The following is an 18372-nucleotide window of genomic DNA, read 5'->3' on the forward strand; positions in this document are numbered from 1 at the left end:
CGGCATGCGGTTACCGACTGCTATGTTCACATCATCAACTGAAATGCAGGTACTTCCACACACAACACTTTTTTTAATGCGACAAACAACAAAATCACCTCACCTTTTGACCATCTGGGGGTTGTAAAGGTAAATCTTCATAAATGCCTTTTCCTTCATGTGGAATCCATAGAAAGGCCTAAAAAAAGAGATAAATAGGTCAGATCTCTCTGCAAATGTATTGCCAATATAGCCTCAACTAACTTTTACGTACGTGTATAGTTTGTATCTATACTGGGCTTTTTTAGACTGCCTCTTTTGATTATTCGGTCCCTTTTAATAATCATATTTTGTGTTTTGTAATGAAAGAAATGTGAATGTTTTCACAAAATATTTCTCTAGATAACTTAAGAATGTTCTGATTCATCTCTTCAATTCAAAAAGGTATTTGTGATCAATTAAACCATTTCGGTCAAGTGCCCCAAACCCAATTTACATCTCATACACTGACACAAGTTTTATTACAAGTTGAAATTTAGAGTCGTGCACTGATTTGCCATCCAACGTACATGCCAGAGACCAGAGACACTTTAAAGATGTGCTGGGCGTTAGATGAGGGATTTCCCATGCTGACATTCAGGGCTCTGTCAATGCTGTAGGCCACCTGCCGCAGGTAGCGATTTGCCTGTTGTCCAAACCCATCGTACGGCACATAGATGTATGGGAATGCGCCGTGCAGATGAAGACATGTCTTCTGACCTGGAAACAAAGGAGGGAGACAATTAACATCAGCCTACTTGCAGACAGGCATTTGTGCATTTCTCGGGTCTGGTCAGAGATTTATGTCTAAATGTTGCTTTTCATTAACAACTTTCAAAACGTTATGATCGGATCAGTGTCAACGAGTCAGTTTTTTCAAGATATATTTGAGGGGCTTTTGCCTTTATTGGGACTGGACAAAGGGGAGCAGACAGGAACGCTTTGGTTTGTGACATAGGAACCGAATTGACATTTCCATGAGAGCGTTGGCGCTATATGACTGTGTGTGAACCACAGGGCTATTGGTTGTTTTTTATACAAAAATTCACTCGAAAGATAAAAAAAAACGTGTACATCAAGAAGAGGAGTGTGACAATATATCGATGTATCGTCGTCCTTCTCCGTGCGATACGAGAATCGATACGTTGCAGCAAATATCGATATTTTAATTCATTAATAAAACAAGACGCTCTACTGTATATATTTCCAAGTGTTTTTATACCATGGCTCTACTGGGTGGCGGTGATCACGCAAATGATGGGAACGTGAACAAACTAGTCTGAGAACGAGTTTAGTATTGCGTCTAAAATAAAATATGCTCCATGAATATTTGAACGTTAAAGTGCCAAGATTTAATTCAAGTTGCTGCACTGAAATGTTTTTAAGGTTTATTTTATTTAAGCTGGTTAACACAAATGTTCCCAGGTTTAAATAAGTGGCTTTTAAATTTAGCAATGAGCCAGTGTAATTATTTTAAATGTTTTAAATGTGTCAGTTTGCAAAGATACGTTTTTCATTTTAGCATAAAATGTTTAATTTACTTGAAATGTTTTGTGGACTTGAAAGACTTCATCATGATATTATTTTAAAACCTATTAAAGGGGTGATTCGCCGGAAATACGCGTTTTTCTTTGTCTTTGGTGTGTTATAAGTTGCCCATGCATGTATTAGACATGTAAAATTGCTAATATTTAAGTGTCGATTTTTTTTCTTTTTATCTTTAAGCAAATGCTCAACCAGACCTGCCTAAAACTCCTCGTGTGACCACACCCCGGCAAATCTACGTCAGTTCATAACACGATTTGACTAAGGTGGTCTTGTAAATCTCATTGAGCCGGCGCAGCCATGTCGCGGAGACTACGTTTGTTTCGTTGTGAAAAGTAAAGATCTTTGTTTGCCCTGCCAAAAGACGATACAACAAAAAACTAATGGTTACATTTTATTTTCAACACTGTTCCAGAGAAGTACAATCCAAATGTTCATGTTTGTGCAGAGCATTTCACCAACGATTGCGTCACGAATCTGGGTGAGATCAAGACCGGCTATGCACGGAAGCTTTTTGTTAAAAAGTGGGGCAAAACGGTTCAAACTCAGCAAGGACTGTCTGGTGCTTCAGATTCGCAGCCTGTAAGTATATTTTCATTGTAAAAGACTTTGTTACAGACTAACGCAAGTTGAATTTAATTATGTTGTTTCTTTGTGTGATCTGCAAATGCAGACACGCGCGCAACGTGGAAAAAGTCCTAATAATTCTTTAGTATTATCTATTATTTAGTAACTATGTTCCAACTAGAGGCAACAAATATCGTGTTTATAATGGGGTTTATTGTCTTTGTTGAGTCCCGATGAGACATTGTAATGCAAGCTTTCTAGCTCACACAAACTCTGTATGATGTATATGGTTGTTTGTTTATAAGTATTCGACCTATCACTACTCACTAGTGAACTGGCCAATCATAGAACACCTCACTTTTCAGAGTTATGAGCGTTCTTAAAATATCAGCGTGTTTCAGAGAGGTGGAGCAAAGAGGAGATACAAAAATGCCCGGTATGAAACAGTCGTAAATATGTGAGTAAATTCAGAGTAATTTGCACGTAAATCAAACCTATCACTATTAGGGCTGTGCAAAATTATCGATACAGCTAACTATTGTGCAAATTTTTTTCACGATAGTGTATCGATAGTCCAACCTATAGTATCGATGTGTTGCTGTGATTCGCGGTCATACGGCCAATGTCTCAAAAGTAAGCGGATGCGAGAAAGCAAATGTCGTAAAGTAGATTAATTCCTATAATATCACCAACAAGCTTCTGTATAGCTTAGCTCGTGCAAAGAAAATAACAGAGTCGGTGGTGTATTTTATTTGTAAGGATTTGCGGCATATGGTGAACACTAGCTGTGTTATGTGATTCCGACTCGCAGGCACATAACGGACGTAGAAGTACCGAGGATTTACGAAGAGGTAAAAACAAGGGTAAAAAAATCCAGAGCGAGTGGCACTGACTTGCAATGCATTGACCTCTCGAGTAACGGAGTCATATGTTAGGATTACATCACAGACACGCGCAATGCATTAGAGCCATACTGGTATAAACATTCCGGAGTTACTGAAAACTGCACTGGTGGAGTTTATTTACAACATACTGAAAAAAATGTGTTTTTTGTGGCATTTGCATTTAACTGTTTACTGACTAAATATGCACTTTAAACATTTCCGTATATGTTCGCTGTTCAGTGACACTGTGTAAGCAAGATGACTAATACCTCTTATACATAGCTTTGTTAATAAAATCGAATGGAATCTTTTGTGTCTGCAGAGTTATCACTATAATGAGATGAACATACCAGAATACCATAGATTGTACACACCAACATGTATTTTTAGCTCACTCTTAATTTTTATTTATTTAAAACAAATTATTGCAATATATGGAACGTTTGTATCGTATCGAATGTATTGTGATATATTGTATCGGGACCCATCTATCGTGATATGTATCGTATCGTGAGGCCCTTGCCAATACACAGCCCTAACCACTATGGTACCACCTATATACCACCTATTCACAAATACCGGTACTTTGTAAACATCAGATCTCATAGTAAAATGTGTGTATGTTAATTAATTCCAATCATTCGTAAACGGTGCGCATGCACGCTCATTCTCAATTAGCATAGTCCCGCCTATGAATTACAACTATGCAAATTATGTATCTATTGGGCTATATGCTTACCAATAAATTAATCAATTAAACTATGTCCACCAAAGAGATTTTAGCTGGCTAAAATAATAATACCTAATACCTAAAATGACTTTACGAACGATTTACACAAAAATGTGTTCTGCTCGTGTGTGCTCATAAATGAGACGTGTGTGCAAAAGGAAGAAATGCACAGAGATTTAGGAAAAAGGGTTGATGGAATATGGCACAAAGAAAAATCTAGATATATATATATTTATACTTGCATATATGCATTCAAACTAAAGTGATCGGTCAATTCAACTCAAAACCCGAACCCATTCACCATTAGAACAGACTGAAAAAACTGACATATGATGAATGCTCCGTCAGAGGATGCTTTATGATTGCAGCAGGTTAAACACAAAGACACAACAATATCTGATGGACAAAGCTTTTGTAGAGTCGCTGCTTCGGTGACATTTTCACGAACCATACAGACATACAAAAACACACAGATAGCAGGATCCTTAAGGTGGCACACGCTTACTGAGACGCATCCCAGCAACGTGTGTGAGCTGCTGCAGTTGCCAGGCAACCAGTCTGGCATCTGCGCTACTCTAACAGAGTATAATAGAGTGACTCTTCCATCGTCTTCCTCCAGCTGGGGCGGTAGATGGAGGAAGAAAGAGGCAGCAAGGTAGAGTAGAAGAGAAATAAAGATATGCTTAACATCTGTGTGTTTAGAAAGACACAGGATGCACACAGATGCACTCAAATAAAAGCTCCCTTTCCTTTGTGTGTCTGTTTGTAAATGAGTAAAGAAAGGGCTGAATGTTCAGGCACGTGATTCTCATGCCAACACCTCTCTCTTCCTGCAAACCCTCTATACACAGAATGAAGACAGACTTCCTTAAATACATACAGTTTTGTTTCACTTGACTTCTCACTAATAATGCTTTCAAAGTCGCACATAAACCAGTGTTGACCAACTTTTTTACTACAGCAAGGCGCTTCCTAATGTTTTGGAAAAAAATTACTTTCAATCGAAGCAATCAGAGGGTCTTTATTAACTCCACGTGGGGCAGTTATATACATTTTAATGTATTCATTTAGCAGACGCTTTTATCCAAAGCGACTTTGGGTTGATATTGTCTTGGCACTTTTTTGGAGATTCAAAATCTCATCCACAATTCACTCCCATTCTAAAGCTTGGAAAAGCCAGCATACGTGGAATTACTATTCAAGACTACATTATTCTGAAAGACGAAAGTCATATACAAATACGATGCCTTGAGAATGAGTAAAACATGGGGAAATATCCCTTTAATATCAAACATGCGTGCGTTTCTTGCATAAAACACATTCTTACAATGCAATGCTCAAGAAAAGTTAATCTCAAAATCTAAATGGTATTTTTTACTCACCTACATGATGTTCAACGTGTTTTAGACCTCCCGGCGTCTTCAGAACGCAAATAAAGATAAAGACAACCCTGAAGCGCAACTCTGTGTTTACAAGCAGACGCAAACTGTATATATAAGCTGAGGAAGCTTATTGAGGAAGACTTTTGCCCAACCGTTCAAACCGAATGCGCTTGCGTCGAAATGCTCTCATGATCGCGCACCAGACTGACAAGACTATAAGAATATATCCATTAAAGATGTGATTTTGTTTTGTTTTTCGCACAATGTATTCTCGTTGCATCAAAAAAATATAATCGAGCCACTATGAGCGGATGGACCAATTTAACAATGTCAATGACTTTTCTGGACCTTGACAACAACTATTACCATGATGTCTATGTCCCCTTAAATATCTTTATTTGTGTTCCGAAGATGCCGGTAGGTCTTAAAACATGTTAAACGTCATGTGGGTGCAGCAAAAGACAATAGAAACCATGAACTGTGTATATTTCTACTGACACAGAGCTTTGTAACACCTTTTCTAATACGCGAGTGCAGCAGATGTTCAACCGTCGCCTTCTTTAAAGCAACACTATGGAACATTTGGTCACAGGTTCCCCATGTGGTTGATAAGCGCTTGTAACTGTCTGTTACAAGTGTTTTAATAATTTCACTGTATAAGCTTCCCATGGGCAGCACAATACACATGAATTTGTTGACTAAAATGATGGAACGGAAACGATGGAACGAATGCAGACACATCGTTTGGAAACTCTTCGGCAGGCAGGGGATGGGAGGGGTTTCATGTGCTAGGGCTGCAACGATTCCTCAAGTAACAAAAAAAATCATCGAAGCAAATTTTTAGCCTCAAAGCTTTGTTTAATCCATTTAACTTTAGTACACACAGAGCACCGCGTTTCCCCACAGACTATGATTAACGTTTCTGAGCCCGCAAAACTTTTGAGATCGAGAACGATCAAGGATTCTGGTTCAGGCGGACATTAATGCATTCGTCTTTGCATTATACAGTACAACAAATTATTGAACAAGATGTCAGGTATTTTAAAACCAAGATGTTAAATTTCAGAACAACAGACAGACTGAACATTTATGTTTCTATCTTTTAAAATAGTTGTGTTTCAATATCTAGGTTCACTTCAGTGTAAAAAAATGAATCAGTCAACATCATAGTCTGCTGAACAGAGTCCAAATATGCAGAAGATGCTGGAAAGCAAAGATTGTGCAGGATCTCTAAAGTCAATCCATATCACTGTCCTTTTAAATTCTCTACAGTTGTGCTGGGATTTACTTTCTTCTGCTGGAGGAAATTTGATATTCATGGCGTGTCTCTGTCACGCACAACAGACGGCACAGAGCCAGTGCTGCTGCATTAGCGAGTGTGTACGTGTGTTTGTGAAACAAATGGCTGCGATACACATACAGCCACAACACAAAAATTAGTACCATTATATAGGATGCAGATAATCTTCAGGAGCCTGGTTTGAGATGACAGATGCAGCAGTGTGTTCTCTACAGACAGAGCTACATAAAACAGAGTGCTATTTATAGCCTTTACCACAAACTCCCCCTCTCCTATGGAATAATATAGTTGAAATACATCACACAAAGCTTCACTAGAGCTTGGACTACATTTACTGTGTGTGCATTATTCCATGTCAAATTATATACTTTTTTTGTCATTTGTCAATAATGATATAATTTGTCAAGTTTAGACTTCTTTAACAACTGAATATCATGCAAAGGTACAGTGGGTACAGAAAGTATTCAGACCCCCTTACATGTTTCACTCTTTGTTATATTGCAGCCATTTGCTAAAATCATTTAAGTTCATTTTCTTTTCTCATTAATGTACACACAGCACCCCATATTGACAGAAAAACACAGAATTGATGACATTTTTGCAGATTTATTAAAAACGGTTCTGGTCGTCCCAAACATTTTCCATTTAAGGATTATGGAGGCCACTGTGCTCTTAGGAACCTTAAGTGCAGCAGAAATGTTTTTGTAACCTTGGCCAGATCTGTGCCTCGCCACAATTGTGCCTCTGAGCTCTTCAGGCAGTTCCTTTGACCTCATGATTCTCATTTGCTCTGACATGCACTGTGAGCTGTAAGGTCTTATATAGACAGGTGTGTGGCTTTCCTAATCAAGTCCAATCAGTATAATCAAACACAGCTGGACTCAAATGAAGGTGTAGAACCATCTCAAAGATGATCAGAAGAAATGGACAGCACCGGAGTTAAATGTGTCACAGCAAAGGGTCTGAATACTTAGGACCATGTGATATTTCAGTTTTTCTTTTTGAATAAATCTGCAAAAATTTCAACAATTTTGTGTTTTTCTCTCAATATGGGGTGCCGTGTGTACATTAATGAGAAAAACATGAACAAATGATTTTAGCAAATGGCTGCAATATAACAAAGAGTGAATATTTTAAGGGGGTCTCAATACTTTCCGAACCCACTGTAACTTGCATACATATCATTTAAGCAAATGAATAGAGAACAGCGCACGAAATGTAAGTTTTTCCTTGGTTGCACCAAATCTATGAGTAGCACTGGTGCTCACTCAAAAAATACACCGGTATTCGCTGTGAACCGGTATATCGCCCAGCATTAATCTCTTCCATACGGTGTAGACTTGAAATGGGTCAGATAGACTTCAATGTTAATGTCTACACTGTCTGGATCATCCCCTATCTCCCATCAAGTGCATTATGTGTCATTCACCATGTAGGACATAATAAATGTGCGAACAAGTGGCTGATTTGAGGTGCCACTTCAGCAGCTCTGCTAGTGAAGGGGCGGGACTCTTTGGATTCTGAAGCGGATTTGATTGGACAAGAACTTTGACAAGAGGCTGAAGTGTAACGTGATGTCATGGAATTTCTAGATTTGTTTGAGCGCCAGACTGTCAGTTTTGAACGCTTATTTCTCCTAAATGTGCTAAATAGCATATCAGTTTATTGACGTCCTTGAGGCTCAATCATTTATAATAATATATAAAAACTTTCATTTTGATTTCACTGGGTCTTTAAAGTAAAGCTATATGAAGTGGGGGGAACACTTTGTTTCTCTATTACACACTAGCCACAATTATTGGCACCCATAGCAATTAAAAGGTAGATTTCCATTATTTGTAATATTTTCTTAGCACACCAAGGTGACTAGAAACATGACTGGATTAGTAACAGAAAGCCCAACTCCCCTTAAAATCAGACAGGATAATTCTAAATGTTTTAAACGGTGATTATTTTTAATGATTTATCTGTACATACCTTTTTATATTAATTTGCACTTGTAATCTTTAATCAAAAACATTCAGCTCCCTTTCCCCTCTCAACAACAACTCTTCACCACATCAAGCAAGCAACAAAAAAAGAGGTAGGACTATACTGATTGTCCAATAGCCAGGCATTTTTATGGCTCTCCTCCAGGTCCAACTTAAAATAAACCAATCATAAAGGGAAGGTCAAAATAAAGCCTTATTTTATTACAGAAGTTTGTCTTGAAATATATTAAAAACACCACATAAACAACATTAAAATCTTGATTTTCACCACAGGGGGTCTTTAACTGTTCATTACAAACTCTATTAAAGACTTCAGGCCTTTCAAAGGTATTGCTGAACAGGATTGCCTTCCCTGTGTTCCTCTGTGTGCACACTCGGCACTTTTGATCAAGAAAACACCTTTTTATGGCGTATCTTCCTTTTGATATTCGAGGCAGGAATCAATAAACCACATAAAGTGCACAGACACAACAACAAAACGGAACTACAGCAACACAGCCATGCCATATGATATTTATACTTACATAAAAAAAATCATTTTAGGAGTACACTATGAATACCATCCATAAGCCACAATAGAATTCCTCTCATTTTTCCTATTAGTGAACATCAGTGTGGGCCTGCAAATGAGTCTCTGTCGGATCTGAAAAGTACCCCTTTTCTGAATAGACACAGGGAGGAATTCATTATACACACCCCACAGAGGTAAGAAAGAGGGAATAGGTAGAGAAAAAAGAAAGGGAAAGCAGAGAGCCTTTATTCTTCCTTTGGGCCTCATGCATGACCCCTCATTCATGTCCATTTTCAGGATACGCCCCCTACCTAGTACGCGAAACACTCATTCTAACAAAAGCACAAACAAATTTCCAGGTTCTGGTGTCACGAAGAATCATGTCTTCCCCGTAAACCCAGTCCACCGGGTAGATTTCTATAAAGCCTAATCCAAAGCGCTTTTTTAAAGCTGTCTATTGACTATTAGACTGTGCTTTCACAACATAGCCATTCCAGAGGGCCAACACAAATGAACTTAAACATCATAGAAAGTCAGCAGTAAACTGTGACACATTTCCGGTTAAACAGCCCACCACCAGCACAGGTGAATAACTCATTAAAACATATGTGACTGAACCAAATAGGAGTTTTCTCCAGCAATGAGGCCTCACTATGGTGCATGTTCAGTGCTGCTCGACCCCGCCCCCGCTAAACAAAAGAAATGTGCTGCTGCAAACGAGACCATCAGCCGTATGAAGAGGGCTTGGATCTGAATGTTGAGTCAAAGAATAAGAACTGTGATGTATCTGCAGACATACTCTGTCTGGCCCACATTAAAGATTTCTCTTAAAGGTGGGGTGCCACAGTGTCACATGCATTCTGACTTATTTACAATGTACAAGGCTACTCATGCTTGACATGGTCAACTTGTCAAAAAACGAGTTGGACATACGACACAGTATTTCTGTGCTCGATACACTCCCCCAGCATTCGTATAGGTTTCAGAAAGTTTTTTTCGAACATGAAAATCAGTTTTGTAACAACTTTTCTTAGTCCCTTATTGGACAATTCTCCAGGAAAAGCATGCCCGCGTGTCAACCGGGGGACCAGAGACCACTGCGTTCGCAAAGTTAAGCTGCGTTTATATGTTCACTGCATTTCGGTGAGGAATGTTATATAAACGGTGGATATAAAGCTGGATTTGGAGATCGTTTGAAACAGAAAGATGCCGGACATGAACCGCACGGGGTAAGTGAAACTGAGTCATATGTCTGTGTTTTGTTGGTAATGTGTGCGCACGTGCTCTAGTTCCAAACCCCTGCATCTCACCCGCCCCAAAACCACCTACCAACCTCCACGCCTGTTTTTGGAAATAAACGTGAAGCTGCATCTGTCTTCTATAAATGTGATCAAACTAAAGACTCTATAGGAACTCCAGATTAGTATGACATCGCAGGAAACTGCGCCGTGTGTTACGTCCACTTTAAGTATTGGGGCACCTCCCCCTTAATGTTTCAGTACGACAATGAAAATTAGAAAAGAGTCATAAGCATTCTGTGATATTCCACATATCTAACTTCTTCAAGCGGCATTTCTGAACAATCAGCCACGTTTGTGCAAAACAACAACAACTGGGTAGGGGCCATTCTGCAATGGACAGCCTATCAAATCACTGTCATTCATTTCTGTAACCAGACCAAAATAAGAATAACTACTGGTATACTTTCTATGCCTTTCTTTGAAAGCAGCAGCAGTCTTTAGTTTGTCATGAGCCATGAATAGCTTTTGCTGGATGTACAGTACTAGTGGGGGAGATGCTTTCTCTTTGCAGAGTATGTTTAATTGGGCAACAATGTTGTACTTTGTCTATTTTCCAAAAGATTGAATATTTTAAAGGAAATATATAACTTTTAGGAGTGTTCTTGCACGTGTATGGCCGCAGTGTCAACAGACAAGGATTGATTTCAAAAGGTTTTCTTGATAACAAGTTTAGGGCCTCAGAAATAAGTGTTTGCTTTTACTAGTTCATTTTCCTGAATTGTTGGTGTCATATTTTAACTGGACTTTTATTTTGACGGGTCGTCGCAAATACCTCATCAGCGCGTGTTTGAGAGTAAACGATCAGAGCATCTCTGGACATGAAGTTCGTGTTCACTTACGGTAGTGAGACACAGACGCTGCCAACTCCACAAAGACCGATCAAATAAAGAAGTGTCATTATGCGTTATACAGCACATTAACATTCGTTTTACACCCGAATCCCGTCCGTGTTTCACAGAGCCTACAAATTGTTGCGGACCACCGATTTCACCACCCCAACAACAGTGACCCCTGTCTGTCTCTTGAACCCTATAGCGCACCAAAACATGCCAGCCAGCGTTTAAATCAAAAGCGTGCTTGTTGTTTGTATGCTACAGTACACGGCCGAGTATTGGGTGATCACATAACGGAGAGGTCAAACGAGGTGGGTTATGGTGGAAATAAACACGTCCACATGGCGGTCGGACTTTTCTCTCGGAACGCATTGACAACATGGCGTGCGGAACCACACCAAAGGATTTCTTCCCTGCTCACCCCCTAACGTATGCACACGCAGAGAACGGCCGTGCGACGAAGCTATCTGCTTGAATTCATTGTCGATCGACTGCAACAGTTGGGTGACGTGATCTGTCATCAGAGATCGCCAACAAATAACATGAGCACCCGAACGCACGCACGCACGCATACCTGCTGGCGTGGACCCGAAGATTCGAACCACGGGCACTTTCTTAACATCGCTGTCTCTGAAGTCCGAATGACACACGTCCAGGTCTCTGATGGGGCTGCTCAAGTAGTAATCCGCCGTGACGACTCTCACCGAGAACATGTTTGGACCTGCAGGGCAAGCGGCATAGACGGCGGATGAATCCTTGCCTTTCTTTAATGCTTCAATGGTCTGTGTGTGTGCAGAGCGTGGACTGTGATGCTGGTTTTGCGCGAAGCATGACTCCGTGTAATAGGTAGCATGATCGGACGCTAATCCCACGCTGCTGACGCTTCCCGGTGTCCAGAATCACGGAGCGCAGGCTTGAGCCTAACCCCAGCGTTTCAAAGACGCAATGCACTTAATTTAAAACAAAAAAACCAATGTGGCCTTTCCCCCGCCTCTGTAATACGATCACAACATTCTTGGGCAACCCTAATCGTCACCGTCCCACCCCTATCCACGTAGAGTGCACTGCAGTATTCCAATCGACTGACCGCCGGGTCAGCCAGTTCATTGTTGAGCCCCACTTCTGCTGCGAAAGGAAGCTCCACGCAGTCTCTGTTCTGATTGGTCCAACCCGAAGAATAGACGGGGTTTGATTGGCTCAACGGAAGAGACGAGCGCCGATTGGCTCTTGATATGCGGAACTAACACGGAGAGGTTACGGAATGGCCTCAAAGTGCGCTTAATATGTGGACGGTGGGAAGGACCGGCCAGAAGAGATCGGGTTTGAGGAATTAGGTTTGTTTTCACGAGCTCAGTCAGCCCAAACGTCTTCACGTTCGTTTTCATCCGTTTTGCACATTAGACCGAGTGAAAGGGTGGAAATTTGAGCCTTATCCAAGCGAAAAAACAAGTCTTTACATATGTCTGATCCTGCCCGTGTGAGAAAACGACTTAACGCGGATTGGTCAAAAGCCCGTAGAAGGGCGGCGAGTGTCTACGGTTTCTACGCCAACGACAAACAACCTAACGCAACATCCGACTCCAGACTGTAGTCTTTGCTGTCATCTAGTGGCACCCAGTTAGAATGACACGCACGCGACCTGGTTTAGGCTTGACGTGTACATTTTCAAAGTGAAAATTGTGCTTTCCAAATTACATATGAATGTCCAATTACATTTCCAATATATTTACTCAACCAATATTGCAGTGTATATTTTTACTTAATGACATAACTTTTAAGTGTATTTATTTATTTAAAACAACTACTGTCAGGATTTACTAAAGCCGCGCAATTTGCACTGTGTAGTAAATCTGGCCCATAAACCAGCTGGAGATGCAAATCTGTGTCCCTCCCTTCATGTATTAAAATAAAAAAAATTATGTTTCGAAAAAGCGAACACACAACATTATTTCACAGATAAATTTGGTTTCATTTTAGTCAGTGAAATTCAGGTTTTTGCATATTAACAGAGTCACAATGCGGTTTCCCATACGGGCTTAGTCTAGTCCTAGACTAAAATAAATGTTAGAGCTGCCTAGACGAAAAACATCAATGCACATCAAAATACATCATTGCACAAGTGATGTTTCTGTTAATGGTTGTTTGTTAAAGACTACTTCAATTCAATTCAATCTGTTTATATGTGTACAATACTGTGATGAATAGGGCACCTGAGGTATGAGTGATGGACACGCCCTTTAATTTGAAAGAATGGACGTGGTTAATTAAATGAGTGGTTACAGCTGATTGGAGAGGAGAGGATCATTATTTAAGCATGGCTTGAGTTCTACTCGGGAGGATTTTTGGGTCGAGCTCTCACCTGTGGGGAAACGTTAAACGGCCGCTCGAGGTAACTAGTATCTCCGGCGGTGAAGACAGACAGTTAGTGGGGGGCTTCCTGTAGATAGTGAGGTGTACGACTTGGAGTTAGGATAGCTGCTGACCAAGGTATCCGAATACTCGTGTCAGACTGTAGAGGGTGATCCTGCCGGTCGAAGGACGATACCGTAAAGTCCTTGGATATCCGCTGTGTTGAATGGAAGGCCGTCTACCTGTGAACTCTCCATTGGATTAACGGATCTCTTGTGTACCCCCTGTGCCTGCCTGGTGTGCGGCTGTTCTGACTGTGGACTAACCTCGCCTGTGCCCGAGAAAAGGGGGGTAACGTGTTTTAAATGCTGAGCAATACTATTTATATTTAATAAAGAATTGTTTGTAAACTGCCATCCGAGTGTGTTGATCTCTACCTTCCTATAATTCGTGCGGTTGTTACACTGGTGGCAGCGGTGGGATTTATCCCTAACGTAAATAAAACAGCCGGACGATGGAGGGTAGAGATGGGCACCGGGATGTGTCAGGGGCAGTAGCTACCCCATCTAGCTCAGCAAATGTGACTGCACCTTCGGTTTTGACCACAGCTACATCATCAAACGTGTCTATGGCACGTCCGGTATTTATGCCGGAGACTTTCACCGGTACGGGTAGAGAATGGTCTGATTGGAAAGAACAGTTTGAGATGGCGGCTGTGGTGAATAATTGGAATGACGGAACGAAATTGAAATTTATGGCACTTTTATTATCCGGGCGAGCTAGAGATATTTATAGTGGCCTTTCGGTAGAGTCCAAACGCAGTTATGTTCTGTTAAAAGACGCTTTAGGCAAATGTTTTGAACCATGCGAAACCGCAGAATGAAATCGTGTTAGTTTCTCGTCACGTAAACGCTTGCCGAACGAAACTTTACGTGAGTTTGGTAATGCGTTGCGGAGGTTGGTGACGAAAGCGTACTCTTCTGTAGGTGCCGACACACAGGACTTATTGGCTAGAGATCATTTTATTGCACATGTGGGAAACGGGGAGACTCGTATTCGATTACGCAGTATTAAACCTATCACTTTGGAAGAAGCAATAAATATTGCAAGCGAATTCGAACTTATTCAGGGGTTAGAACAATGTGCGATCACCCCGGATGCTCGAGTGCGTGGGTTACATATTTCGGCGGCAGAAAGTAAGGTAGATGCGCTGACGGAGGTGGTGGATACACTTCGTAATGAGGTGCAGACATTACAAAAATCTGTACAACAACTTTGTGAGACAGTTCCCACATTATTAAGAAATAACATGATCGAACCGTCAACTGTTAGTGGGGTAGGGAAAAGGCAGTCGCAATCTTTAGGAGGCGGTTGTTGGGAATGTGGATGTAATCGGCATATTAGGAGAGATTGTCCTTATGTACAGGGAAACGGGAGGGGGCAGGCATCATAAGCCGAGTGCCTGCCCCAATGCAAGATCATTTTTTTCAGCTGGCCTCACCGGTCCAAGGCATACCGGGGATTTACCTTGCGGCTAAATTAGGTGGGTGTGACGTCAAGCTTTTAGTTGATACAGGTGCACAAGTCTCAATAATACCGAAACAGAGATGGCTTACTATTACGAATGGTGGGGCTTACCTTGAACAGCATGAGGGTGTGGTTAGAGTGGCCAATGGGGGGAGGATGCCAATTTTGGGCCGATGGCAAACTGTATGCCAATTTGATTCTCTAACTGTCATCGCAGAGTTTCTTGTGGCAGATCTTGAGCCTCAGGAAATTCTTCTTGGCTCTGACTTTTTGCTAAAATACGGTGTTATTATTAACCTCGACCAAAAGAGCTGTCGGTTAATGGGCAAGCAGATTGCCCTCTTGGTAGGCAATAATAATGGTATGCAGTCCTGTGATGTGATTGTGCACGCGGATACATCAGTTCCACCTCGTAGTGAAGTTTTGATTACAGGGGCGGTGGAGGGGGTGTCTGATAGTTTGCAGGGCATGTTAGAACCGTCTTCCTCCCTTTATAACCACTGCGACCTTTTGGTGGCAAGGGTAGTGTGTCGGGTGGAGCAGGGTATTCTGCCCATTCGCGTAATTAATGTCACTGATGACACCCATCTCTTAAAACGTGGGATGAAAGTGGGCAAGTTATTTTTTGATGTAGTGGTGGAGGGAGAAGACGTGGCTATAGGTAATAAGCCTACATTCTCTGTGGACGCGCTTATAGATCGGCTAAATTTGCATGGAAAGGGCTTTGGGCAGACTGAAACGCGTGCAGTGCGTGAGTTATTGTACAAGAATTTGTCCGTTTTTAGTATGAATGAGGGAGATTTGGGGCGGACAAAATTAATAACGCATCAGATCGAGACGGGGGAGGCGAAGCCTATTAAATTACCCCCGCGGCGTGTTCCTCTTCATTTGCAAGAAGAAGTGGCTGAGCATATTAAGGATATGCAGGCAAATGGAATTGTACAGCCGTCGTGTAGCCCGTGGGGCGCGCCTGTGGTCCCTGTTCGAAAGAAAGACGGGACCCTTCGATTTTGTGTTGATTATAGGCGGTTAAACGATGTAACACGGAAAGATGCGTATCCCTTACCGCGTATTGATGATGCGTTGGACAGCCTTGCCCATGCTCAGTGGTTTTCCACTCTTGACCTGGCCAGTGGATACTGGCAGGTCGAAGTGGATGCCAGAGATAAACATAAGACTGCTTTTATAACACGACAAGGGCTGTTTGAATTTAATGTTTTAAGTTTCGGTTTATGCAACGCTCCGAGCACATTCCAGCGTCTTATGGATTTAGTGTTAGCTGATTTACAGTGGACTACTTGCCTTGTTTATTTAGATGATATTATTGTTTTTGGGAGAACATTTGGGGAACATCTACAACGGTTGGATGAGGTCCTTGGGAAATTACGTCAAGCGAACCTGAAAGTTAAACCATCTAAATGTGCATTGTTTGCCACTCAGGTCCGTTATTTGGGACACGTTATATCGGCCGAGGGAATACGAGCAGACCCAGTTAAAATTGATGCGGTTAGACAATGGCCGATACCAAAGAACCAAACTGAAGTTCGAAGTTTTGTGGGGTTGGCATCTTATTATCGCCGGTTTATTGAGGGGTTCGCTGAAATTGCGCGACCATTACATCGTCTCACAGAGAAAGGTCGGAAATTCAAATGGGATGATGAGTGCCAGCGGGCATTTTTACAGCTTAAAACAGCGCTGGTGACAACTCCAGTTCTGGCGTATCCTGACCCGCACAATTCATTCATTTTAGACACGGATGCGAGTGATGTGGGCATTGGTGCGGTGTTGTCCCAAGAGGTGGATGGCTTGGAGCGGGTTGTGGCATACGCTAGTCGAGCTTTAACGAAACCAGAACGTAGATATGCCACCACGAAAAAGGAGCTACTAAGTCTGGTAGTATTTACTAAATACTTCAAGCATTATTTACTGGGTAAAGAGTTTATATTGCGTACTGACCATAGTTCCTTAAGGTGGCTCCATAATTTTCAGGGGCTGGAAGGACAGCTGGCTAGATGGGTTGAACAATTGGCCAGTTTCCAATATAAAATTGTGCACCGCCCTGGAAAAAAACATGTTAATGCAGATGCACTTTCACGCTTGCCATCATTTGGCGACAAGTGTGAAGAGTTTTCAGATTCACCATTGGAGGTTAGTGCTTCGGTTTGCGCGGTATGTGAAACGCCTCCTTCAGGGGAGATTGAGGATGAATTGGTGGAGGCGCAGAAGAAGGATGTTGTTTTACAGATTGTGGAACAGTTATGGTTGCGGGGTGAGGAAGGGCGTACTGAGGCACAGACTAAAGTGGAAGTGAGAGGGTTTTTGCCCGTGTGGGATCAGTTGGAGTTTGAGCGAGGGCGGTTAGTGCGTAAACCGCCTCTAAATACAGATGCTGCATTAAAAATTCAGGTGGTCCTTCCGAAGGTGATGGTTCCAGAGGTTTTGAAAATGTTACATAATTCTTCTACGGGTGGCCATTTAGGGGTGCAAAAATTACAGGCGAAAGTGAAAGACCGGTTCTATTGGCCCGGGTGGTTTGAGGATGTAAAGAGGTGGTGTAGGGAATGTACGGAGTGTGCTTCTCGTAAATCTCCAGCACTGAACGTTCGTGCCCCTTTGCAGCCCTCTTTTGTTGCTCGACCTTTTGAACGTGTAGGGGTAGACATCTTGGGCCCCTTGCCTGTAACTGCAGAGAAGAATAAGTATATTCTAGTGATCGGGGATTATTTCTCGAAGTGGACAGAAGCGATTGCGCTTCCAAATCAAGAAGCCTCATCCATAGCTAAAGTTTTGGTGCAAGAGTGGGTGTGTAGATTTGGGGCCCCACGCAGCATTCACTCGGATCAAGGGCGGAACTTTGAATCAAAGCTATTTACAGAGTTGTGTGGCTTGCTACAGATGCATAAAACAAGAACTACAGCATATCATCCACAGTCGAACGGGATGGTGGAGAGGTTTAATCGTACCTTACTTTCCATGCTGTCTTTGTTTGTGGATAGTAATCAGCAGAATTGGGACATGCTTCTGCCATATGTTATGATGGCTTATCGGAGTAGTTCACATGCTACCACAGGTTTTTCACCATATAAAGTTCTGTTTGGACGAGAGATTGTTTTGCCGGTGGATGTTGTGTTGGGAGTGGGGGAGACGGAACGGTTTGAGTCTGCGAATGATTATGTGACGAAAGTAGCTGAAAGTTTGTCTACGGTAGTGGAGGCTGTGAAAGCTCATCAACTGAAAGCATCAGGGAGGCAGAAACGAATTTTTGATGTAAAAGTTTCCCATCAGTTTTACACCGTAGGGGAATTGGTCTGGGTGAAAAATAAGGCACGTAAGCGGGGGCTGTGTCCAAAGTTACAAAGGCATTTTGTGGGGCCGTTCGTTGTTACTGAGCGGGTTACAGAGGTTTTGTATCGAATTGCCCCTAAAGAAAAAGG

The 18372-nt window shown here is 41.8% G+C and overlaps 1 protein-coding gene across 1 annotated transcript in view; it reads right to left on the bottom strand.

Moving 5' to 3' along the window:
• The window catches only part of rev3l (REV3 like, DNA directed polymerase zeta catalytic subunit), a 42988-nt gene extending 30787 nt beyond the window's left edge, over window positions 1-12201 (bottom strand). The window contains exons 1-3 of the mRNA XM_079474300.1: window positions 11637-12201; window positions 549-738; window positions 104-178 (exon numbers count right to left, since the gene is read on the bottom strand). Coding sequence (XP_079330426.1) covers window positions 104-178; window positions 549-738; window positions 11637-11775 — 404 coding nt within the window. The 5' untranslated portion in view covers window positions 11776-12201. The remainder of the gene's footprint in view (window positions 1-103; window positions 179-548; window positions 739-11636) is intronic.
• Window positions 12202-18372: the final 6171 nt, after the last annotated feature.

This window comes from Barbatula barbatula (genome assembly GCF_947034865.1).
Source record: "Barbatula barbatula genome assembly, chromosome: 15".
NCBI classification, from domain to species: domain Eukaryota; kingdom Metazoa; phylum Chordata; class Actinopteri; order Cypriniformes; family Nemacheilidae; genus Barbatula; species Barbatula barbatula.